Source organism: Crinia signifera, chromosome 4 (genome assembly GCF_055691185.1).
Source record: "Crinia signifera chromosome 4, ASM5569118v1, whole genome shotgun sequence".
NCBI lineage: Eukaryota > Metazoa > Chordata > Amphibia > Anura > Myobatrachidae > Crinia > Crinia signifera.
In genome coordinates this window covers 221,206,950-221,233,854 of record NC_139220.1, presented here as the reverse complement: position 1 = coordinate 221,233,854, position 26,905 = coordinate 221,206,950, and the positions used below count along the sequence as shown (strand labels likewise).

The following is a 26,905-nucleotide window of genomic DNA, read 5'->3' as shown; positions in this document are numbered from 1 at the left end:
TAAACTGATGTTTGAGACTTTAAAAATAGAAAGCCAAAAACAATAATCATCATACTTTTCTCATTAACAATAATTTGCATTACTCAATATTAAAACAAATTTTCACTACTTAATATTTTAGCACTTTTTGACCACATCTATAGAAAAACCTCCTCTAAATTGCACATTATTCATAAGCTTCAAATTATATCAGCTCAGAAAACTATAATGTAGCCGTCAGTAATTAAATCTTCATGTCACCTAAATATTTGAAGGACTTCTCTGATTTTGGATACAATTTCTGTCCTGGTCTATTCCATCCATGCAAGAGGATGATTAACACCATACGCAAAAATATTTAAATTCCTTGGGCCGGACAAAACATGCCCATGGAGTCGATAGTGTGACAGTACCATGTGACCAATATTTAGCGAATTGTAATAAAGTAATGTGAATAGCCAGACATCTCTGTCACTGCAAATTGCATTCCCCCATAAAGGACTAAACACTTAACAATATAAGCAGTCCTCTATTCTTCAGCACTGTCCTTGGGCTTTGGTGAAATAAACTGGATACTGTATACTAAACAGTCACATATTAAATACATTGACTGCTTCATTTACAGTATAATAGCTTATAATACTGTACACTAAATTAGGGATATGTTTATTGTTGTAATGTTTATTTCAAATGTTCTTTTAATTAATGACCGGGCCACGTGGGCATTGATGTTGTCACGGTATGGTATGAAGGAGGCTTTGGTGATTTTCTATGAAGGCAGAGAGGAGACTGTAGTTTACTATTAGAAGAACATATTGCTTAAACTAATACTGGATAAGGCAACTTCAACACAAATACAAGTATTTACTGCATGCAGTATAACCATATTTCAAAGAGGTATAAATACAACATTTTTTGAGCTTTAGTATTTGCAAATTAATCCAAATGTTTTCATAAATTGGGGTTCTGCAAAGTGAGTTTGAGGTCATCACTATATTTATGGTTAGCACTGCTACCTTACAGTTCTGCAATCATAGCAAGTGACCTAACTGTTTGAAGTTTGTTTACGCTCTCCAAAGAGATATCTAGATGCTATATAAATAACAGATTAGAATAAGAACACAATTCTGAAAAAAAAAAAATGGAAAAAAAAATCTGTGAATATAGAAAATGTCACAAGAAGACACGTATAAGTAAATAAATCTTTTAAAGTGATTTAGTTTGCTGAACTAATTTGTAAAGTTTTAAATGTTGATATAACCACAGATGCAGGTTTTTAACAGGTCTATTATAGTCAAATGTATGAAAAAAACAAATCTTTACATAAAGTTGCACAATACTTTTTATTTTATTTTTTTGCAATTTTTAGTAAAAATTCCAAAAGTGAACAAAAAAAAAATACTGTATAAAACACAGTGGACATTAAATTGACAGTAGTATTAGATTTAATTTGTCGCTCTTTTGTTTTTCTAACCACATCTGGACTTGTTGTGGAGGTTCAGTGCATTTCTCTGTTCATCAAACAGTACAATAAAAAAAAAAAAAAATAACAAAAAAAAAAAACCATGGCATTCTTCCCCAAACCTCACCACAGAAAAAAAATGAACAATAAAAAAAAAAGTATACACAATTTAATGATCTATTACATTGACAAAGCTACACATATTCCACCATTTACAAAAATCTTATCCTTTTACCCACCGTTATCCATCCAAGATCTAATGCATTCAAACGATTTGAAAACTACACTAGTATTTTTTTTATTATTATTTTTTACTTTAAGATTTTCTGAATTATTTATAGTCTCCTATCTACTATACTGGGATTTCATGTACAAAAGTTGTTTCTAAAGTGTTGTACAAAAAGATGTGGTTTTTTTATTTTTTGAAAAAAATCAACACACACTGTACAATTTTACAAGGAAGAGATTTTGTGTGTTTCTTTTCTGTAATATACCTTGCTGGCATGTTATAATGAGAATGGATGTGTAAACCTTTTATTTCAGCAATAGCGCTCTTTATGCCACAAAAAAGACTGCTATGCAAGTCTCAGACAAAAAGAGCACTTAACGCCAAAACAGAAATAAATGAATAGGACAAGCAACAAGAACACCCATTTTGTTGCCAATACCACAGCTACAGATGTCCTTAGAAGTAATCCGAAAGAAATTAGAAGGCTTTTGGTAATGCCCGTAACAATTACATGCATAGCAATGGATGCATGAACAAATTATAAAGGAGTTTTGCCCCATGCTAAAACAATAAACCGTCATCATCATTACTTCGGACACTGGTAGAGTGGGAAAGCTAAATAGTCAGTTTGGATCCAGCAACAGTGGATTACACACATTAACTGAAACAATATTACATTATCATTGTGTCCCGCTCAGTGGTTATTCATTCCAAGAACATTATCTGCAGGCGGGATGCAGTTTAAATCCCGGCGGTCGGGATCCCGGCGTTCGGAATCCCGAACGCCGAAATCCCGACACTTTCTCCCCCCGTGGGTGTCCACGACACCCTCGGAGGGAGAATAAATTAGTGTGCCGAGCATAGCGAGGCACTGGGCCCGCTGCGTGGCGAGCGCAGCGAGCCCGCAAGGGGGGCGATCCACGTCCCCCCCTTGTCGGGATTTCGGCGTTCGGGATGCCGGTGTCGGGATTTTGAACGCCGGGATCCCGACCGCCGGCTTTTCATGCCGAATCCTCTGCAGGCTACTGCCCAGAGATATAGCAGGACTTCAAACCCTATTCACACTTTCTCCTAATACAGCAGATCACACACGCGATTAGTATGGAACCTATTTCATAGCATTTCTTGCAAGCTAAAATTCTTGGATTAGGCTTTATGTATTTTACTAAATGACATGTCTAAAATGTCTGATTACTTGGCAAGACTTCGAATAATTGTAAAAAAAAAAAAAAAAAAGAACTAGAAATTAAGAAAATAAAAAAAAATCTTGATGTCCAGAGTGGTTGTAGGTTTCGTACTTCTGTAGTCAGCCTGTGGAACATTCAAGTCTGTGGAATATAGGCTTGTTGCAGGGAAGATGATGTGAGCACTTTAATCAACTCTGATCCTAAAACGTTTAGCAAGGAAAATGCAGATGGATTCTCATTTCACAACTTGTGAAAGCATCCCCCTAAAAATATATATATTCAGTCGCCTTTATACACCAAATCCTCTGTAATCCTGAGTATGTCACTTAAACAGTAATGTCTTCATTAACAGTGGAAAAAAAACCCCAAGATTTATAATACAAAGTATCCATATTGCAATTATTTGTTTTTACAATTGCACATAGACGTAGCTTGTACATTATAATTACACGTCTGCATATAACAAAGTATTTACATTGGCAAGAGATGTTCTCCAATGCTGAGGCGGTCTCTACCTTCCTAGCCTTGATTGGCAGTGAAAAAAAAAAAAAGAGACAGACTTTAGTTCAGCGGTTCAGTAATAAAATCTTCGCTGGAAGCAAGAAGGAAGCAGAAAGAATGGAAGGGGGCATAAAAACAAAGCGATAATGATATTCTAATATTTTATGCCATTAGAGTGGTTAAAAAGGACACATTTTAAAAGGATTCTGTTAATTTCTTCATCTGGAGCTTCTTGTTAAAGAGTGTTAAAAGAAAAGAGTTAGATAGCTCCTTCTGTGGGTCAGATAGTAAGGTCTTGCCTTCCTCCTTGTGTTTCAATCAAATTTGTGTTGCTAATAAGTGGACCAGTGACTATTTGTAGGTATTTCTTTGGAGTGAATCTTTCCCATGGTAGGCACTAGGAAGAACCAAAGGCAAAAAAAGCTGCAGCTAACGTCTCATGTGTCCCATTTGGTAACTTTCTCGTGGTCTCTGTCTTGGAGGTTGCTGGGTTGTTTGCGGTGGTCTCCTCCTTTTTAATGTGCCTGCAATAAAACGAAACATTAGCAGCTCTTGAAGACAAATATTACATAATAACTATAATTAGAAGATCAGGTTAACTATAATAGTATTTTTTTTCCATAATTTGATCATGAACATACCTGGTAGAGGTTTAGGTGGTGGCAATTTGGGATTGCTACTTGGAGTGTGCACACTGCATATCTTGATAAACCCAGCCATCAACATTATCAGTGCTATTCCCATTAGAAGAACAGCCCACCAGTGTGCCTAGAACAGAAGATAGATAGGCAAGTTGCCAATTAGACAATTCCTGTTTACACAACAGAAATTCAGAGAGGTGGCCCAAGAAGTAAAAATGGCCCACACACGACACTTTAAAAAAAAATAAGAAAAATCTGGAAATGTATATCTTGAGGTTCTTTACAGGAGATTGAAAAGTTAAAATTATAGCTCTCATATGTTTTCATAAAATAATAGCACAGGCTCTTAGCTGAAGTTAAGCGGAACAATCAAGTGAAAGTTTACATTACAAATCAACTTGGTTTTCACATGACAACTACATTTTGTGATATTGTAATAAAATTGGTAAGTTTTATCTAAATATTCAGATGTTAAAAACTTGTACAAATGTCCCCTACATTTTTTATAAAACTAAAAAACACAATTTTAATGCTACATTATATCAGTGATAATATTGGTTAAATCCTCATGTCCTGTGCTACAATTAAAATAAATTACTCATCCGCACATGAGGATAATCCCAATGTCTCAATGAATTACAGTTAATAGCTAAATTGTGAAAGTTCAAGTAAAGGGCTATAAATCGTACAGTGAAAGCGCAGTGAGGTGTTGAATGGACTATGAAGTTAAAAAAATGTTTTCATAGACGATTAAAACCTTGTATATAGCAATTAATTATTGTGGAGAAAAAAAAATAACCCCATTTTTTCACAATTACAAGGGGATGATTAAACTGATGTGACATTATGTTTATCCATGTGCATCTGTGTACAAAACACAATATAACTTCGCTCAGCATTGTAGCTACTCATACACAGAGAGATGAGGATTCAAGTGCCCTATATCAAATTAATCAGCAGAGTCTCCTAAAGCCTGCTAGTCACATTCTATTGCAACTAAGATGCAAACCCTCCCAATGCATGGGATCTGGCGCAGGAAAAGGGTCTGTCTGGCGAGACCGTACCAATAATGTATGAAAACACATCTGTATAACACAGTGTCCCCCTTATCCTGTCCTGTATAGAACTGACCCACATGAGGACTACTGAGTAATTTGAGTAAGTGACCCAGAATGCGCATATCGAGTCAGTGACCCAGAATGCGCATACCGAGTCAGTGACCCAGAATGCGCATACCGAGTCAGTGACCCAGAAGGTGCCTACCGAGTCAGTGACCCAGAATGCGCATACCGAGTCAGTGACCCAGAATGCGCATACCGAGTCAGTGACCCAGAATGCGCATACCGAGTCAGTGACCCAGAATGCGCATTTGGTCATTGGATTGTTTCATGCATTTTAATTCTAGAATTACCTATAGCAACGTGCAGGCATTTACTGCCACGTGAGAAGGTTAGACACTCCAGCTGTTGTTGAACTACACATCCCAGCATGCCCTGCTTCAGTTTTAGCAGGGCATGCTGGGATATGTAGTTCAACAACAGCTGGAGTGTCAAGGTCAGCCATCACTGGTATACAGTAAACATTCTAAAACTTTTAGAAGACCAAACACATTTTTAAATCTGAAAAACCCATTCCATTTTTCTGCTTCATAGAATAGTGATGTGTTTTTATGATAAAAACTTGTTTACAACATCCTATGGGATCACTTCAAAAACTAACAGATTTACAAAGGCATTATAAGGAAACACAGTAATAGGCTTCAGATACTGCAGCTTTGGGACACAACTCTGTTAAGAAATGACAGTACACATCTCTCACAGATGGTAGGAATTTGGCAATCAGGCTTTCAGTTAGGATTTACAAAGTGGTTTACAGATTACAAAAGTAATGTAAAGCGGCTGGAAACAGCAAGCTGTCAACACAACAACTTGTAAAGTACATAATGTTCATATTCACACAAAGCAGTGACTGCATTATACTATATAACTAAGGTAAGAGCATCAAAAATAGTACACAACAGAAATAAAAAGTTATATCTAAAGTATCCGGAAAAATTCTGTAAGGACAAAACACAATGATCACTGCCAGAATAGTTATCAAAAAAGGAATGAAATGACAGTGTTTAGATTTCATTTCCCACACAACCAGCTGATTACTTACTTAAATAATATTTTTACTTATGCTGTGCATATATCATTGTCTAACCAACCTGTGGCTCTTCAGCTATAGCGAAACTGCACATCCCAGAATCCCTTATACATTTTATATCCCCGAACCGCAAAACTGAGGTAGTGCATGGTAAGACCTATCATTTAAAACCAACTACCGAGCTGTAGGTTGGCCAGGCCAGCATATACTGTATGGTCAGATAAAATGCCTGTCAGACCAACAGACTATGGGGAGTATTCAATCCCAGGAGCTATTTCTGACATGGGAAATAGTGCCTGCCGCCTATTCAATGCTGTTGTTTCCAACAGCATTTTGGGGGGTATTCAATCTGGGGTCATGGCAGTCGAGCATGCTTGACCGCATGACCCTACCCTGTTCTCTGTCAGCTCGACCGAGAATTTGCAAGCGGGATTCAATGTCCTGCCTGCAGCGGGATGAGAAGGGGGCGTGACCGACTGCTTGTGAAGTCGGGCTCGCTCTGACAAGCTACCCTGTTCAATGCTGTCGAGGAGGACAGCATTGAATAGGGCCCGGCGACCATCTTCCCAATCGGGAGATGCTCGCCCGTGATTGCATACCCCCCTTAAGGTGGATCTCAATAAAACAGATCAGACTTTAAAACCACTCAGATCTGTTTTGTTGGCAATGACCGTGAATTGTCAAATTCACTGCTGTTTCTCGACAATCCACAGCCATTTGTGCCGGTATTCCCCCTTTTGGACACAATAAATATGGCCAAAGTATCATTATCATTGTTTCCGGTTACCTACCTGCTGTAGAGCATATAGCATTCTGTTACTATGTACTCCAGGTCTAGGTTTGCACATACTGTATGACCATTAAAGGATATATCCACAAAAGCAGGGTTAGTGATTGGCATTAATCAATGCTTTTACAACCATCTGTGGTTTTTGGCAAGTGTGTGAGTGTTAGTTAACCATCAATAACTGTGGCTAAAGATGCACAAATACAGGTGGTACACATGAGATGGGGCATGTGGCAAGTCTGCACATGCAAAGCAATTAGTCATCCATAGCCAAACCATCAGTGGTTTTACCAACAATGGCCTTAAGGCCCTCACCCCCATCATCGGTACAGACTTCAATGTCCATTAAGGGTATTTCCTCATATCCTATATAATTTAAGGTTGCTCATCACCACCATGGGAGGAATGCAAATGTTTGGTACGTTGGTGGCCACTAGGTGGCGCACAATGGAGCAATTCAAGTGTTGCTTCGCCTGGCCGCACACAGCTGCTGGCACTGATGTAACTGTTATGCTGTTCCTTTTGACAGGCTGGGAACTAGTATATAGCAAAAATACCAACAGGATTCATACGATTACATACCACAATCCACTCAGCAATGTTTTCATATAGTTCAGGGTTGAAAATGGCCTTTTTCAGCCGGGCCAGAGGTCCATCAGCATCAACTAGACGGCATCGCATGAACACATCACAGTAACCTTTGAATTCATTGCATGGTGATCCAGGTTGCAAGGTAATAGTTTTTCCCTTGAAATAAGCTCTCCATACATCTGATCCAGTACTGGCACATGTGTGAGGCTTCACTACAGGGAAAAGATTCAAGCAAAACGACAACATAAATATTACAGTAATAAAACGTTACAGTTAAACTGCACTGGCTGAGTGCAAAAAACTAGAGCATGAGGCAATATCTACACAGCAATAACTATCTAAATATGCTATGCTATTACTGGTGCCTGTCCTTGTGTTTCCCCCCAATATCCCTATAGATTGTAAGCTTGCAGCAGGGCCCTCCTACCTCCAAGTCTGTCTGTTGTTGCCCAGTTTGTCTTATCACTGTCTACTATTGTAAAGTGCAACGGAATCTGCTGCGCTATATAAGAAACTGTAAATAAATAATAATAAATAAATAAAATAAATAAGATTAAAGGCCCCCATTAGGATGAATCGGGCCGTGAAAATCGGCCTAAAATCGCATTATTGGACATCCCGTCCAACCCGATGCGCAGTCCCGTGCACATCGGATCGGAGTCGGCCAGTCAGACCGGCTGCACATAAGATTTCCTAAATCATATGTGCAACCTCCGGGCGGGGTTCACTGCGAGGGCAGTGAGAGGCGGGCAGTAGCAGCGAGAGGGGGACGCCGGAGAGCCGGGTAGGGGGAGAGCTGGGTAGGGTCAGCGGCAGCAGATGCTGGGGAGCTGCTGGGAGAGAGCCGGGTATGGTAAGCTGTCAAAAAGGCAGCAAGCGGGGGGTTGCTGGAGAGCCAGGCAGGGGACACAGAGGCAGCGCGCGGGGGGTCGCCGGTGAACCGGTGAGGGAAACGAGGGAGCTGGGCAGGAAGGTCAGGGACTAGTCTCTGAGTCTGCAAGGAAAAAACACCCATTACAAATGAATGGGCAGCCAGTGATTGGCTGAGAGAGCTCTCAGCCAATCAGCAATTGGCTGAGAGAGAGCTCTCAGCCAATCACTGGCTGCCCATTCATTTGTATTGATTTTTTTTCCTAGCTAGTCTGCTAGTGAGTCCCTGATCCTCCTGCTCCAGCTCCCTCGTTTCCCTCGCCGGTTCACCGGCGGTCCCCCACGCGCTGCCTCTGTGTCCCCTGCCCGGCTCTCCAGCCCCTTACACCATCCCCCCCCCCCCCCCCCCCCCCCCGCCGCTGGCCCTGCCCGCATCTCCCGCTGCAGCTCCCCGGGAGTTGCATATGATAAATCGCATGGCGATTTAGCATATGCATAACTTGGCACATCAAGTGCCTAATCATGTGTGAACCCTCCCGGGGAGCTGCCGGGGCAATCAGGTCTGACTTGTCCTTAAGTCGGGCTAATGTATGGGGGCCCTAACATGAGATTCACAAACACTGGAGCAATCGTTGCAAATCAGGTCAATGCCGCAGACTCTGCGCCCCTGTTGATAGACAGGCTGTGCTGCTCTAATAAGACACAGAGGCCTTCCAGTAGCAATTGAGATCGTAACTGGTAATTTGTACAAGCCCAGAAAGAGCCACCTGAATGGCCATGAGATGCCTGCATTTGGCTGACCACTCCCTGTTGCCACCTCCAAATGCTCTCTTCCTGCTGCTCACATTGCAACTAATCCCTCATTGTAAACTGTATCACAATTCACATACGGCGCACACCGACTCGCTGTAAGTAAACTGAAACGAATTTGGGTACAATAGAATCATTGCGACCAGATTTAAATCTAACCCTGTATGTTACAAGATTTCAAACTATGTAAATACTAGTTTATAGCTTCTGAAATACATTGTTTTCACTGCATCAGTATATGCAAACTCCATACTTTGCTGAGTCAAGCTGATAATAATCCTATAACCAACAGTACAGAGTAACTCACGTCTTTCCATGCAGCAGACATGACACAGCTCCTTGTCATCTTTCCCATCAGTTGTGGCACAGGTGCATTCCTCTAGCCCATACTTCTCACAGATGGAACCTGCACATTGCTGTATATCAAGTAGAGAACGTGTCATGAAATAAGAAACCTTAATAAGCAGATCATTCTAGAGCCTGGCTATCCTTAGTAACTTAGGGCTACATATGGCATATTAGATACAGGGGGTGATTCTAGTTTACTTGCTTTTTAGCGAGTTCGGCCCCGTCCTGAGAACGCACATGCACATGGTCTATTATGTGCAGGTCTCCTTTGCGATTGGCTTTGGCGACTTGCATTGTTGATGAGCAATTTGCAAACATCGGGACAGGAGAATGCCCATAAAATGCAGGGCGTTCCCATGGACGAAAGCATTCTCAAGAAACCGCTGGGTGTTCCCATCAGGGGCAAACGCAGGATTTTCAGAAGGGGGTTTCCAGAGGGGCGGAGCAAAGCACGGAGATGGACACTTAAGTGACCCAGTATATGCCGGGTCAGTTAAAGTATTATAGATAGACCAAATGTATTTCAATAATAATAATAATAATAATAATAATAATAATATTATATACATATATTTTCACACACACACACACACACACACACACACACACACAAACACATATATATACATACATCTACAGTATATATACACATACAGGGGCATCAACAGCAGTGTAGACTCCTGGGCATAGCAATGGTAGGGGTGGGGGAAGCTTTGATGTCCCGCGGGTGGTAGGGGGTATTTTATCAACCGCTCAGCATGTAGGGCCTGGATCAGTAATTTCCACTAATTACCCCTTTACTGCACAGATGGTGGGAGATGGGGTGGGAGAAGGGGGCATTGGGCTGAATGAAGGGGCCCTGATACATAACTTCCAGGGTGGTAGAGGATATTTAATATGCAGAGGAGGGGTGTATAGTGGAGTGGGCTTATTAATCATAAATTTTCTGGTGGGAGGACAGCTTGCGTGACTGCAGATATCTCTAGTTCCCAGAAATAGATTTCTTAGATTTTAATGGAATTAAAAACTAGAGAATCACACCTACCAAATGTGACTAAGGGATCAGAGTTCAGGAGGCAGAGCAATCTGCCAACGAGAATATAAAACTATATACCAGGTGTGTGGAGCTGGAGCAGTAACCAGCTGCTGGAAGGCTGATATATCTGGTTCTGGGAACAGTAGAGACAAGCTCCTAGTGTCCTTCAAAGGGGGAAAGTCCCAGCTTTTGGAATATACCCTCAGAAAAACTCTAAGTCAGACAGAACCTGAAATATCTGACTGGGAATAACAATTAACAGGCTTGGATGGGGACCACTGCTTTGAAGTCAGATATCTCCGGTTCCCAAGGGCCGATTTTTAAAATTCTTGTACCTATGGAAAGAGGGGACCCTCAGCTTTCAGCCTAGGTCCCATAGACTCCTCAGAGGGGTCTCTGGGTACTCAGAAACCCCCCCTGTGTGCGCTACTGCCCATACTTAGCGAATGTCCAATTCAGAATCCTTTAACAGTACTAAAAGTAGCCATAATGTGTTGTCCAGTTGCTGTTTTGGGACAGGACCACACCAGCTGGACAGACAGATCTTGCCTATCTGTGCCACATAAACCATTAAAAGCAACCTTACATTGTATACGGGAAACGCAAAAACACATGCAGGTGCTAATGCAATGGAGGACATCTTGTACTTTTCAAAGTAGTCTGAACGCCAAAACTGCCAGCGTTAATCTTTAACACGTGTATTCTCAATGTACTCACCCCCTTGATGCAGACTTGGGTTTCGCGGTTACACTCTGTCAAGTTTTCTCTAGGTTCAGATGGCGGACATTGTGCAGAAACACCATTGCAACTTCCCATCTTTGCGCAATCTGACTCATCACGACATTTTTGCAGGCTGTCTTTGAAGTTGCACTCGGCTGTGCAGCAAGGGCCCTGGCTAGGACTGGAGAGAAAGATGTGAGTTATAATATGTACATAGCATATAAAACCTTATCTGAGGCAAAATAATAATGTATTCTGGCCAATGCAAGGAGCTAGAAGCAAATGTATTAATGTGAATAGTTCCAAACTGCATGTCGAGAGCACACTTTAAATGGGTGTCTGAAAATAACCTTTAATAAAAAGGAGACTCTGATGCATTTGTGCAATTATAGGTTGTTGACGCCACGCTCACCATAGTTACTTGTTTGCTGCCTGACAAATGTGGCTGTACAATCGTGATATTCAAGTCCAGGTTTATTACTGGAGCAGGGCATACTTCGATTATATTTTATAATGTACTCCCTATACGTCAGTTGCACATAGATAACCAAGTGTTGTGTATCAAATTATGCAGTTGCTTCCTAGTCACATCGCATTGTGACTACAGCTGTGTGCACACGGCGGCGATATATTGCAGAGCAATATATTGCTCAGTGCCTCCTTTTCATCAGCGACCAGAGATGGTCGCTGATGAAAGGGAACCTCTGCCGGGGGAGCCGCAGAGGGAGCAAGCTCCTGCGACCAGCGATCTTAAGAAGGCTAAAAACGGGAGCGTGCACCTGGCGGCTTAAATCGCTGCTGCACACTCCAATCGCTGGCAATCTGGTTGCTCAGCGACCATATTGCCAGCAATAAATGCCCGTGTGTACGCACCTTAAGATGCATTTTCAGGATGAAAAAAAAAAAGACACCCAAAGCTACCTGTCAGCTCCCTTGCATCAGGCATCTCACACTGCATAGTGTATACGTATGGGGACAAATCTGTATTTGGCATATAAAAACCAAGAGCGTATCTGTCACACTGCCTCTTCTGACCCATAGCTTACACACTGAGCTTCCTAATAAAGTCTGCTTAATTAAGAGCCTGCCATTAATAAAGCATTTATATAAGTAGATGTTGTAGTTCCAGAGGAAACTACTTCCAATGTACATGGCTGTATAAACTCTTTTAAAGGTAAGTTATCAAACATCCTAGAGTAAATCAATGAACACCCTGTACTGAGCTGCCAGCCAGGAAAACAGTCTCTTAAACATAATACAACCAGTTGATTGGTTGCTATGGGCCTCTTTTCATTTTTAAAAGCTTAAGTAAATTTACTCTACTGGATCAAAATTCAAAACATGCCAGACTTGCCATTAATGTTCATTTGACATACAAAGAGAAAACCAAATTTGTGCCATTTAGAAATGATGGGCCAGATGTATCAAACTTAAAAAAGTGATGACGTGGAGAGCGATAAACAGCCAGCCAATCAGTTCCTACCTGTCAGTTTTCAAATTCAGCCTATAAAATGGCAGGTAGGAGCTGATTGGCTTACTGTTTATCACTCTCCACGTTATCACTTTTTGAAGCTCGATACATCTGGCCCATAGAATGACAATCATTTTAAATAGTATATCAAAATATAAACTGTATACCACAGTGTTAATTCGGTCAGGTTTTTTTATTTTTATTTAGTTTCAGTCTTAGTAACTTTCCTAAAATTTGACAAAATGAAATGTCATATTTTAGTAATTTTTATTTTTTATTTTGTCTTGGTCAAGTTTAAGGGGGGTATTCAATGACGTTCGAGCTCCCGCAGCCATCTCCCGACGGGGGAGATGGCTGCGGGGCCCTATTCAATGCTGTCTTCCCCGACAGCATTGAACAGGGGTTTTGCGCAGAACGAGCCCGACATCACAAGCTGTCGGGCTCGTTCTGCCGAGAAAAGCCGGAAATAGGCGAGCTCCTGGCCGGAGCTCGTCTATTTTCGTCATCAACTCGCGGCCACGCCCCCTTCTCGCCGCTCGGCGGCCGGGACATTGAATCCCGACTGCCGAGCTCCAGGCGAGCTAACCGAGAATGGGACAGGGGCACGGCTGTCGCGCTAGCTCGACAGCCGTGCCCCTGACATTGAATACCCCTCTTAGTCAGTGGATCTTGACGGACATTTTTGTCTAATTTTAGTCATTAATATAGGTCATAGCTTTGCAGCTTATTGATACTGTAACGGATTTTGCTGAAGATAATTTCTATTGAATACTTTATATACATTTCACTATGTGTTTAATAATCTAGGTATCAAACAAGTGCAATAAAATATATATATATATTTTTTTTATTAAAATTTTTAATTTAAATAAAGAAAAACACAACCTGCCTGATACAAGTGGTACAGTACTAGTTTACTGCAAAATAAAACAAAGCTGTAAGGACACATTATAATATATATAGCTATTTATCTAAATTTAACAAATTAGCTAGCTACATAAACTGACAGTGATTCTTATGTCAAATAGTTTTTGTGCAGCCACAGAGCAAGTAAGTAAATCTAGGCCAGAAAGGATGGATAAAGCTGTATAAAAGACCGTATTATTAATTAAAGAATCCAAAAAATCAATCACTCAAAAATTGTGGTGTCCTGACGAAAATGATAAAGCTTTTGTGGATAGTGAATTGTAGTCATGACAAATATTTAGTCAACATTTTCGTTATTAAAAAAATCCTATTTTCATTATCACATTTTAGTCACAGAGAAAAACCTTCCTGGAGTAATAGTTGTAGCCTACATTTTCGTAGAAGAAATTAACACTGGTATACCATGGTCATCCCGCATCCAATACTGTAGCGGAACAATGAAAATTTTTTGCACAAGACAAAGTAATGAGAAATGGCATGCTTTAATAATTTCCATTCATATCAAGGAAATAGGTACATTTACATGTAGTGTAGACCAGTGGTTCCCAAACTGTGCGCCTAGGCTCCCTGGGGTGCCTCGGAGCACTTGCAGGGGTGCCTCAGGTTGGTGGTCCAGAATCAATTCAAGTTATTTATGGCCAATGCAATAGGCAAAATCAGTGCTTGTGGCTTCCAATTAAGAATATGTGGGTAAACAGAAGGGAATCAGGTTTCTCACCGCATAACTGGAACTAAGGAAAACATTTAAATCACAACTTATTTAATATTTTTCCTGAAACTAGTAACCAACTTTTGGCCTAGGGGTGCCGTGAAAAATATTCTGATACTTTAGGGTGCCGTGAGTCAAAAAGTTTGGGAACCACTGGTGTAGACAGTTCCAGGCATAGCCATAGGGTGCATACCTGCAGAGTTTTCCAGGTTTTAACTTGCACTTGAGATCTTCTGCCTGGTTGGCATTATAGCAGCAATCATCTTTACACTGGTCATTGTACCCGCAATCACACTCCTCTCCTTGTTCAACCAGCCCATTACCGCATATAGGCTGCCCAGACTCTGTAACACAAATTTAAATAACATGACAATACAGAAGTACAAAAAGTTTTAAACCAACTCCATTCTGAATGCGTGGCAAAAGGTTCAAAAATATTGTCACATCTTTGTTTTTAGCGCATGTTCACAAACGACACCTTTTTTCGAGGCAATGTACCTGATTTAAAATATAAGCTAGCAAACAGCCTTCACAACTACACATAATATATTCGTCTCACTTATAGCAGCGTGGCTTATCCCAAAAAAATAATAATAATTTGTTGAATCATGCCCAAAAACTACTATTATATAACATCATAGAAAATATACAAATTGTACAAAAACACCTACAAAATCACTCCAGTGTCAATCCTGGGTGAATTCTGTAATAAAATAAAAAAGTGCATGCTACATCAAAAGTCAGAATAAACATTCATAGGGATGTGCATGTGTTCTCTGTGGTTCTCTACTAAGATAGGTTATTTGTAATATGTTTAAGGTTTTGTTAAAAACAAATTGCTGCTTTAGATGAGGTGGTTATGGACCAAAATCACACAGATGCTAGCAGACTGTTACCTATTCCATACATCCAAATATGTTCCTTCTATGAATCATGATCAATTGCATCCACCAACAGATCATAGAGGCACTAGTCCCATGTGTACATAACCATGCTTGCTGCTTTTAAAAATGTGTTTAAAAAACCCTAAGAAAAACTTCAAGAAATACAGATCTTTATTAGTAGAAGAGTTTCTGTTGCATGGAGCAAGATGTTCCTCAGATTACCTTGGATATTGGGACTATTCCTAGAAGACCCTCTCTACACAAACCTAGATCCCAATACAGACTACATTTGGGCTTACTGGACAAGGTAAAGAGAACGGACACTGAAGTAGAAAATCTCTGATTTAGAAACAGGTGGCCTTAACCAAAGGTAATGTGGGGCACAAATGATGTGTTTATATTAGTAGACGCTCTATGAAAAGATAAAAAACATGGTGTACAAGATAACCGTATAAAGTGGCGGCTCCTGCCTTTAGCCTGCACAGACAGCAGCCCATAGAAGCACTGTAGCTCTGGCGATTTGCACAGAATGGCTTCCTGTTGGAAGCTATTGCTGTCATCGCTCCATGTACTGGAAGCCCAAGATGGGGAGGAGTTTCCAGCTCTGTGTATGATGAGCAGTAGCAGCTTCTAATAGGAATCTACTACATGCTGAACTCCTCCCAACAGGGTTGGGCTGTTGCTGTGTCTGTCCTGCTGCTTCATGGAGCCTGGTGAGAGGAGGTTACCAGCGTGTCAGAGACACAGGCAGCCAGCACCAGAGCTCTAGAGGTGGTGGTGGTGGGGGGGGGGGGAGCTCTGGTGCTGTCTGTTTGTCCCTCTGGTGTTGTGATTTTAACTGGAGGGGGCAGCCACTGACCGTATTACTAAAGAATGGGTTCGCTTTAACTATGTTCGTATCACCAAATTAGCGCAGTTTCAGATATTTCTGATTGGCTGTCATGTTTTTTTCAGAGCCAATAAGATCCCGCTTTGATAGAGTAAAAGCAAACCCGCTCATTTCTAATCATTACAGACACTGGTTTAGTTAGATTTACTGACAAGTCCATGCTGTGTTCTTACTTGGTCAATGCTGTACTGTTTATCAAACTAGCCAAAGAATTTAATTGGTATCATGCCCAATATATTGCATTTGGTTTCAAGTGGAGGGGCCTTTCACGGTTTCAACTACAGTTATTGCTGGGTTAACCTTGATTGCAAGCTCACTATGAAATGGTCCCCCCCCCCCAAAAAAAAAAAAAACACACCTGGGTCCAGTAACCTGGTAATATAAGCTTGCAGGGTTGGAGCTGGGGAATACCAGGGTTAAGGAAGAGTATGAACAGGTTACTTGGCTACTGTTCACATCGTAGAGAGTCAGATTCCGATGCTTGGAAATATCACCACCAAGAAGTAGCAGAACAGTTTCGCGGCTACGGAGTGCAGCGTAAACGGCGCTGACTCGGAACAAACCTGGGTTGGAGCCACAGGGTGAACGGAGTCTGAAATTATCATTTTTTTTACCTTGATTTGAAAGACAGAGTACCACATCTATGTTGCAGGGGAACATACTGCAGCTAACCAGCATTTCAGACATTACAAAAACATACATACCCACAAAACAAGAATTCCTTTTCTTCTCCAAAACCTGACTAATATTACGGACACTGCATATAGAGAACTTGTTGTTGTTGAGCTTGTCCCCAGACGTAGCCCTGGCATACATAATAAAATTTCCATTCTCCTTAAAGCCTACATTCTTAGACTCTCCTGGTGTGCATTCAGAGCCAGAGTCATGCTGCAAACAGAAGAGATGGATCGTCATAAAAAATAATGATACTAAAATTAATAATTGTTTTGGAAGCAAAAGGTGGTCTTTAAAAAAAAAAACAATCACCATAAAGAGAGACAAAGTTATAAGGCAGGCATGTCCAAACTGTGGCCCTCCAGCTGTTCTGAAACTACACATCCCAGCATGCCCTGCCATAGTCTTAGCATTCCGTAATAGGAAAACTGTGGCAATGCATGATGGGACTTGTAGTTTCACAACAGCTGGAGGGCCATAGTTTGGACATGCGTGGTATAAGGTATAATGCTGATGATGATACTATTTCTTACAAGCAGTTCTAAATATTGGAAATATAACTGTATATTTAGAAATCTGAAGAGGAATTCTGGAGAAAAAAAAAACATATGTAGTACCTACAAGAATACATCCAGTCCTTTAGTCACATTACACCTTGGGAAATAAATCAAACTTTTTCCAGTTTTACATATGCAGTATAACCCACAACATGAAAGCAAACAATTTAAGAACTAAAAAACCTGGTTTGGATAAATGTAGTTGAATTGGTACCCGGCATGTTCACATATATGCATGTGCAGGGCTTCTGTGTGGGCACCTTCGCCGACTTGCATAGTCGGTGTTGCGCTCGCACAGGGAGGGCGCTCTGGAGGCGGGCAGGTGCTTTCCTGGGCATACCTGCAAAAACATGGGGTGTGTACCCAGGAAACCGCTGGGCATTCCCATGCGAGCGCAGGCAGTTACCTGCCTGCCGAGGGGCGGGCAGCTGACGTCAGCCGTCCACCCAGTTCTCGGACCAAGACGACGCAAGTCTTAGTCAGCTCAGACTGACTTAGATTAGCAAGCAGGTTAGAAATCATTCATTGGTCGCTGACCATCGAATGATTTTGGCCCCGTACGCTACCTTGTGAATAGATGCAAAACATCCATTCGCAAAGCGGCGGGGGCGGTCATTTGTGCGCCCAGAAGGCGGCGTTAGAATGCTCTCTAAGCAGCAAAATACGGGAGTGACGTCGGGCCTTAATAACAAATCCATAACATGACTGTGGTTGTTTAACCTGTTTCCCATGGTCGGAAGCACAAAAACTATGGCCCTGCTGCACAGCAAACCAATCTGATCATACCTTTAAAGTATCCATTATAAATTTTCTGAGTTACAATCAATGATCTTCCATTCTGCAAAGAATGCTAACACAACACTGGTCTACTTGGGTGGCAATAAAAATGTCTCAGCCATTTTTAGGGGCCTGTTCAATGTCCGTGCCAATTTTTAGACTAGTCCATAAATCTGACATGGGCAAAAAAATTGGAAATTCTTCCAAAATGTGGTCAAAAGCACATGGATCGCTGCCAATCCATGTGTTTTCAACCACTTTTGGTTATGTTTGCAGGAGTTTTTGCGCTTGTTTCCATGGGTGAAAAAGTACTTAAAAACTGGATTTTTGACATCTGCTTTGGACAGGTATGGTCTGATGTTAGGGATAGTGACTTTGCCTTCACTGAACCTATATCAGTGCTCTGTTTGTCGATATTTCTTGAACTGATTTTTTGTAGGCAGTGCAGTCAAAATTGTTACAAAAGTATGCAAATAGATACATAACACGCAGGAATACAAACTGCATCCTTATGTATTCCAGTACTTGGATTCCTTGTTCTCATTTCAGGCTACAAAGAACTACATGCTAAATTATAGAACATAAAATCTAACCCTGTGCCATATCATTTGTTGTGGAGGCCACAAACCGAGCAACAGTCTGACTTCTGTGCTAGATTTAACCTTTTTGATTACAGGTATCCTAAAACTATAAAAAAGGCCATTTTGCTTACTACTCACTGTATGGAATAAGAGGTCATTTACAATCTCCCATGTTCTCTTTGCAGACTTACCGGTGAGCCAAAGTTATGTCCAACTTCATGAGCGAAAGTAATGTGAGAAACTTTGGGGGGCACATGGGAGCCATAATTCTGAACGGTGATAATTCCAGTGTTAAGGGACTTTTTCTTCCCATCGGAGTATAGTTTGCTCTTTTCACATATTCCGCCAGAGCTGCCTAAAAGCATGAAACCGAATAATTTTAGTTTTTTTTTTAAGCTAGACAACAAAAAAGGGATTAAAAAAAAATGAATAAAAAATGTCAAATAAAAACTAAAAACAATTTGTTTATTCAGGCAGCCAGTACATTGGAGATATATAAAAAAAATGTTAACTAATTAGAGAGAACTCACACTTCAGAATAAAGTGCATCACTTTAAAGTGTAGAAAATCAAATTCATGCAAAGCTTACTGTAAAAACACGTACCAAAATTCCCTTGAATCATAAGATTTGTTGTTGAGTGTAGCAATCAATCACCAGAGTTCAAAAATATAAAGAAAGGCATTTAGCTAGCACAAGGATACACATGACCGTACCATGCAGTACTATCTTGTGCTCCCTCTGTGTTTGAAGTGGGAAGTTGTGAAACAGAACTTTCATTGTTCAGGAAGCCTCTAACAGCGGGGGATCATGTGACTGCTAATCGTCATTCCCTGCTGTGAAAAGGCACCTGCAGGCATTTTACATCTAATAACATCAAGAAATATGTTCTCTGCAGAATTTGAGGAATGAACTCGCCTTATTTCTACCATTCTTACTGTGGGCAGTACATTTGATTTAGAAACTACAAAAAGGGAATGAAGGAAGGGTGGCTGTGAGATTTCAAGCAAACCACTTTTGTCTCAGGAATCCATATAGATAGCAGAGGACTGCTCTGTGAAAACTATTTTTTTACAATATAATTTAAAATTAAAGAAAAAATGAAATAATTTAAATTTCTTCTAGTCTTCACTGTATCTTATCTATTCGGCTATGAATACCTTAAAGTTGAAGCCACATCACTAGCATCAATTGGCTACGAGAGTTTATGCTTAGTTGGTGTTCTAGATATTGTATATATCTGCTCTAGAACTCAGGACATTGCAGGCACAGTATTTAAATAGCCGTCTAACGAGATGCCGGGGAGTCTGAATATATCTTAGAAGTTTCTTTTTGTTTACACAACATTTTCTAAACTACATGTTTTCTGAATGCAATTTATGAATTTTATTAATTATTTACAGTTACTTATATAGCGTAGCATATTCCGTTGCTCTTTACAATTGGAAACAGTGATAAAACAATCTGGGTGGTAACAACCCGACAGAGGTAGGAAGGAGCTTAGTCATATATTTTTAGGATTTTTTTAGGATTTATAGTTACAGATTTCGAGAAAAAAAAAAGGACTTTTCTGGAATTACATCAGTATTTGCAAATCTTAAAAGTAATAGTACCTGATGGGGCTCCAACCCAAGCAAGTCCAAGGACACCATCATCAAAATCTCTATCAGTAAACACATAGGCCAAGCAATAATCATCATGGTTTTGTTCAGAATTCAGCTCTAGAAATTTCTCCACTCCAATGTTGGGAAATCGAAAGGGATTTGAAGGGTCTCTCTCGTCGACTGTAGTGTTAATCTGGAAAATGAAAAAAAAAAAAAGGCTTGCTTTCTTTCAGAGCATGATAGAAATGTGCTCCTCTGATTTATCCTCAAACTGCTACAAAACACAAGTTGCATCGCTAACATAACAGCAAGGCCCCCTAAGGAACAATACAAGAGCTCAATATAATCAAGGCTGAATAGCATGCAGAACTAACACAGAAATGAAAGATGTTATCATCAATGATTTCCACATATTACAGAGCACCATTGCCTCCAGCTGTATTACTACTAACCATATGGTGGACAATTTTGTCTCATTGAACCATGGGTTACCTTATGTCACTGAATTTTTACATGACATTTTCAAAGATAGACAGAAGCACTTGAGAAAGGGAAAGCAATGTTCTATGCTGCTATCTCAGCATTGTAAAAATAGATCATTAAAGAACTTAAAGCTGCATTACTATCAAAGACCCTGGCTAGCAGGAGCCCCTGTGTGTAATCTTGCTAGTTATTGGTCCCTGAGGTATATTATTGGTCTTAGTACTCACATATTTCCTGCCATTTAAGATCATTAAAAAAATATTTTTCAGAATTGTGAGTGCAGAAGTTATCCAAATATAGTATTTACTATTAGAAGATTCAGAACAGAGGCCTTACTATCAAACAGTCAGTAGTGATTAGCTAAGCAGGGTGTGAGATTCTATACTACCTCTTACTCACAAACCTATACAAATGAAAATTTGTTTATAGGTCTGGAAAGCCCTGGAAAACACATTTTACAAAGCTGCCCCAGGTCTGCGCTATATAGGAGGATCCACCTTAGGAAAAAGTGTAGGTGATAAAGCAGCATTAAGTAACATCAAATGACAAGATCTTAAACTGGCCATACACTGAACTAGAACTGTTAAGATCACCCAAAAAAGCTGAAAAATGGTTTGGATCATTTGCTTTGCATCTCAATCATTTCCAATCCTCCAGAGGATTGACCACCCATTCATCTGTCTACGTTCGATCACTTACAGTGCCTGAAAGCTGCTGCACAATTGATATGTTTCAGCCATTTCAAGGGGTGCCTCCCAGTTTAGAAAACTGGGGGCTGTTATCCCTATTTTGTAGGCTTGCAGAGGCTAGGGTCTGCATCTGGAAGACAGATTTCTTGGTCATGGCAGAGGAGTTCTGATGTCCAAGGTCAATGTTTTAATACCTGAGGCTTCTGAGTCTTCATGTAAGCATTAGTGCATCAACACTGAGTTCCTACTTTCCCTGTAATTGTAGGGGTATCTTATGGGTACTCCAATTCTCTTGCAAAATCCAAACAAATACAGGTAGGTTAATTGGTTCTAACAAAAAATCACCCGTGTGTATGTACATGAGTAGATTAGATGGGCCAGGTGGTTCTTATCATCCGTCAAATTCCATCGAGATTTCTATCCACAGAAAACCTAATTGTTAGCCAAGTTCTATAACTAATAGTAATTTTCTCAAACTCAATTGTGCCTTCAATGTTTGCAACTACAGTACTTGACAACAAATGGATAAACTTACCCGAATGCGCTTCACCATGAAGCTAATGTTTCGAATCCCCATGAAATCTGTTGACTGATAAATTGTATCAATCGCTTTTACATGGCTGGATATCTATTTAATGAAAAGAAAACATTTTATTATTAGACTATTCCACACAAATCAGACTCAAACACAGTTACACTAGAGGAGTAACGACGAGTATTGCATTTCATAACAGTCCTACTATATCTGTATAAACTGCATCATGTTTCAGGAAGATTGCTGGACTAATATTAATTTTTACTAACCTATCTATTATACAAATAAAGAGTATAACAGTGAATTTGTGGCTATGGCTAGAGTTTAAACATTTTGTTAATTAAAGATCTTGAGAAAACCTTAATAAATCACATATAATCTAATACAATATTATCAAAAGACAATGCTTATGATAAATAATAGAAGTTATAACTGGATTTTGTGATCTGCGCCTTTTTCCATTGAAAAAGCTATTTGTACACAAAGACAATATAGGTACATTTTAAATCAATTTTACAGACTGCAATGTCAATTGCACTAGACAGATCACTCACCTAAAGATCAATTGTGTGTGGCTTACACATACATACAAATTTGTTCATATAAATTAAAGTTTACAAAGCCCTTTAGCGCATTGCCTTGCAAATCTTTAGTCTATTGCAGACCATAAATCTACAGCCTGATTCCCTGGGCATCAATGATTTGTGATTAGTCAGAGAATCGGCAAAAAACACCACATAAAAATACCAGACACGCGGAGTCTAATTGTTTGGTTGCAAGCAGAAAGTCATATTTTTATTTACCATCTAGAATGGTTGCTAATCCTGCATACTCTCAAATTGCAGATTTTGTCAGTTTATACACATTTCCCATCAAACTAATGGGTTCTACACAGTGTTTTAATCCATGTCCCAACTGTCAGGACAACTTGCACAGCACCTTAAGCTGGAACCACACTAGATAACGATTGAAACTATATTGCCAATAGAGACCGTTCGCAATAAAATAATTCTTACAATTGCTCAGTGTGTACACACTATATCGCTGGCAACATCCTCCGCCATCTATATGCGGCACAATCTGAGGATATCGTCAATGACAGCATGCTCCAGGATGTGGCCACTGACCATATCTTTTGTAAAATCACTCAGTGTACACGCACTATACCATTTGTCAGGTAGTTCCAGAGAAATTGTGAGCGACATCATATAGATTTCAGGTCATCTAGCGTGTACCCGGCTTTAAAGCAGTGTTGTTACTGGGTTACCCATTGTTTGACCTGTATGCCAATCCCTTCAAGCAAGCCTTAATATAAACAGCCAATCAGCAGCTATAAAAAGTAGCATCGGTCAAATGGCCCAAGTTGCACCTTTTCATGATGTAAAGTATCTGGGGCAGTAGTTTCAAGTTTGATCTTGACAACCAACCTTGGTGGACCATTTCAAACCAAGCCAAGACTCTGTTTACCCACTTAATATCCTATGTCAGAGGCACTTTTGACAGCATTAGCTGGAAAACACTGCTAAATTACTTAAAAAACAACAACAACTGAAAGCCTCTCTGGAACAAATTACTTAAACAATAATGACAGATGTGTCCTTACATCTAGCCTCAATACGGTATGCAGAGCCAAAAGCCTGGAACAAGTGAGCCACTAGGTCCCATACAACTCTGTAATCTTCGAGCTAGGAGACTATGCTGACTACAGTAATGTGGTATGCGCCACTTTTATCTGTGTGCACATATCAAACTAATCAGCAGTATCTCCCTAGCATCCTAGTTGCCTCCCAACTAAGTGTGGCCATGCACTACTGCCATGAGCAGCGCGGGACCTTCCTGGGCGGCAGGATTGCATGCAGTCCTTTTACATATATTGTATTACATGCGGCCCCCTGTTTCCCACCTTGGGAGGGGAGCCAATTCGGAGGTTAGATAGCAAGTCTGACCTCCGGCCAGGTTCGATGCGCACATGACCGTTCATAAAAGTTGAGAGAGGATGTTAAATACATCAGATTTCTCGGCCTAGTGTATGGGAACCTTAAGAAACCCAACGTTAGTCTCACAGGATCTGGTGCACTGGACAGGCTCGTTGGTGCTGCTGCCGCATGATGAGGTAAAATTTGTAGATTAACAACTATTACTACAAAGTCAGGTTACTAGTGATCATGTAAACACACTGATAGGATAGATCTCTAAACCTGTAATAATTATCCTGAGCACATGACTATGTGCTAACTCAAGGTATTGCATCACAGGTGTTTTCTATTGGTGCCCTGCAGCTGTGATACTTTTGGGGGGGGGGGGGTATTCAATCACCGACGACCATCTCCTGAGGGGGGAGATGGCTGCCGGGCCCTTTTTAAAGCGGTCTTCCCCGACAGCATTGAACAGGGGAGCTCGGCAGTACGAGCCTGACTTCACAAGCAGTCAGGCTCGTTCTACCGAGAACGGCCGGAAAGTGACGAGCTGCCGGCTGCAGCTCGCCTCTTCCCAGCCGCAATTCGCAGCCACGCCTCCTTCTCGTCCCACTGCAGGCGGGACATTAAATCCTGCCTGCAATTTCTCAGTCAAGCAGGGTCACGGCTGTCAAGCAAGCTCGACAGCCGTGATTCCCAGATTGAACACCCCCCCCCCTTAGTAGGACACACTGATCATAAAGCGCAAAAAAAATGCACTTGGATAAAAGCTGAACCCTTTGCAGTCCACATTTTTTGTTGCAATTCAAACAGTCTGATTTAAATGTTTAAATTAATTGTCATTTTATTTTTATTCGAAAATGGTCTACATTGAATGTTGAACGAGGTTAATGTTCTTATTTTAAAGTGGCTCACCATTGGATCTGCTACTAGCACTAGGGCTGTTTAACCTGACTAGACGTTGGACCTAAAAGGGTTAATATACTTTAAGCATCGCAATATAATGTGCGTGTCCCTTTTTAAAAAGACCTGGTAATACATATAGCCAGCTCATGCAAAACATAAAAGGCTAAAAACTACCTCATGTGCAACATCCATTTACACAACTCATCCTTCTCTTTATGCCTGCCACTTTCAATTGAGCTTTAAGGGCTATGATGAAGCATAACAGTATTATTTTAGAATACTTTTACCCAAAGGATTTCCAGTCCTGAATGTTTGAGACAATTCTACATTTCTTTTGCGTGGCTGTGCTATTTATAGTAAAAAGATATGCTAAATTTATCCCTTGACATCAACACACAGAACGAAGGAAGAAAATGCTCCTGTGAGGGGAACAGTACGGAAATTCACACTTTTCAATATAAATTACCATTGAAGACCAAGGCACTGGATTGAGCCTACAGTCCATTACAGTAATGATCTCTCAGGAGGCCCAGGCTGCTGCTGGATGATAATGTGCTCAGTATTACTAAGGGTCAGAGATATTAAAACTTGCTCCACTTGTGGAGAGCCGGACCAGAGGAACATAAGAAAAGTAGAAAATGAGGCAGATTAAAGAGACAGTAATAGCTAGTCATCTGAACTGGGTATATTCTACAGAAACAATGACAGCATAATACTGCTTTCACATTGCAGAAATGGGTAATGACACGGTATTCTTAAATGGGACTTTAAAACGGGTCTGAGCCTTAAGACCTTTCACATTGCAGGTGAAAACCGTTTTAAAAATCATTTAATACCATTCAAACATTCAACCCGTTTAACCCCCAAGGGACACGTTTCAAGCCATTTAAATAGAGCTGTTCAAACTGCCAAAAAAATGGCTTTAAAACGTGTAGGACTCTGCTTTTTAACCGTGTTGAAATACCGGTTAACTTTAACCGGTAAATCAACTCTGGCACTTTCACATTGCAGCCTTAAACGTTTTAAAATGGAAAAAAAACGGCAATATACCGTTTTAAAAGTGCGATGTGAAAGGGGTATCACTGGATAACCTGGATTTTGTATTCACTGAGCAATACACCCAAAACACTTTTGGAATTTACTTTATGTTTAACAAAAGTAAGAATGAATGCAAATTTAGCAGGAGGGAAACAAGGTTGTCCATGAAAAAAACATGACAATTTGTTGCATACGAACTACATGTGTAATTACTACACTGTAAGTAATTACTACACTGTAATTACTTAAAACCCCTACCTAGTTTTTTATTACATAGTCATACAACAATCATTTGAAATATCGACTGTACAGTCATGCAGAATTCTTCCTTTATATGTGCCTAGATCAACGCAACAACCTGGAAATTGCATCTAGAACAGATCTAAAGCCCCTCACACACTGGGCAATTGCGGACACTGCCTATATAGTTGACATATAGTCAACTATATGTTGTGGTGGTGTCGGTGGCTAAACAATATAGTGCATACACACTGAACAAAATTGCTCAGTGATGTCACTGCATCCCCTGCTGAGCATGCAATTGCCGAAGATATTGTCAGATTGCGCTGCATGCACAGACAAGGTGGAGCATACATACTGGGAGATATATTCAACTAGATCACTCGGAAGGGTCAAAATAAGCAATATTGTTAAATATATTGTGTACGCACCTTAACATCGTATTGATAACAAGCAAACCTCCTATAAGGAGTTTGTGTGGGTTTCCATTGAAGGTTAGCAACCACTGATGCCTATGCCATAGTTAGCGTAGATCCAATGGCTCTCCACCAACGATGGCAAAGAGCCCCGCTATGTTATAGTGCCAAGACACTGATCTTAGCTCTGTCCCTGATGGGACTCACAAAGCCCCACCTCCATCACTGAATGAAAAGCTCACCTGTGAGGAACAAAGCAGGTGAAACAACCAGTGTGACACCATCAATTGTTCCCAGTCAA

General features: G+C 40.5%; 1 protein-coding gene across 1 annotated transcript in view; it reads right to left on the bottom strand.

Moving 5' to 3' along the window:
* Positions 1-1,303: 1,303 nt before the first annotated feature.
* Positions 1,304-26,905, bottom strand: part of ADAM10 (ADAM metallopeptidase domain 10) — a 147,439-nt gene continuing 121,837 nt past the window's right edge. The window contains exons 7-16 of the mRNA XM_083183818.1: positions 22,089-22,181; positions 20,391-20,574; positions 18,971-19,134; positions 16,894-17,077; positions 14,610-14,760; positions 11,307-11,490; positions 9,513-9,621; positions 7,517-7,737; positions 4,000-4,126; positions 1,304-3,882 (exon numbers count right to left, since the gene is read on the bottom strand). Of these exons, the coding sequence (XP_083039944.1) occupies positions 3,788-3,882; positions 4,000-4,126; positions 7,517-7,737; positions 9,513-9,621; positions 11,307-11,490; positions 14,610-14,760; positions 16,894-17,077; positions 18,971-19,134; positions 20,391-20,574; positions 22,089-22,181 (1,512 nt within the window). The 3' untranslated portion in view covers positions 1,304-3,787. The remainder of the gene's footprint in view (positions 3,883-3,999; positions 4,127-7,516; positions 7,738-9,512; positions 9,622-11,306; positions 11,491-14,609; positions 14,761-16,893; positions 17,078-18,970; positions 19,135-20,390; positions 20,575-22,088; positions 22,182-26,905) is intronic.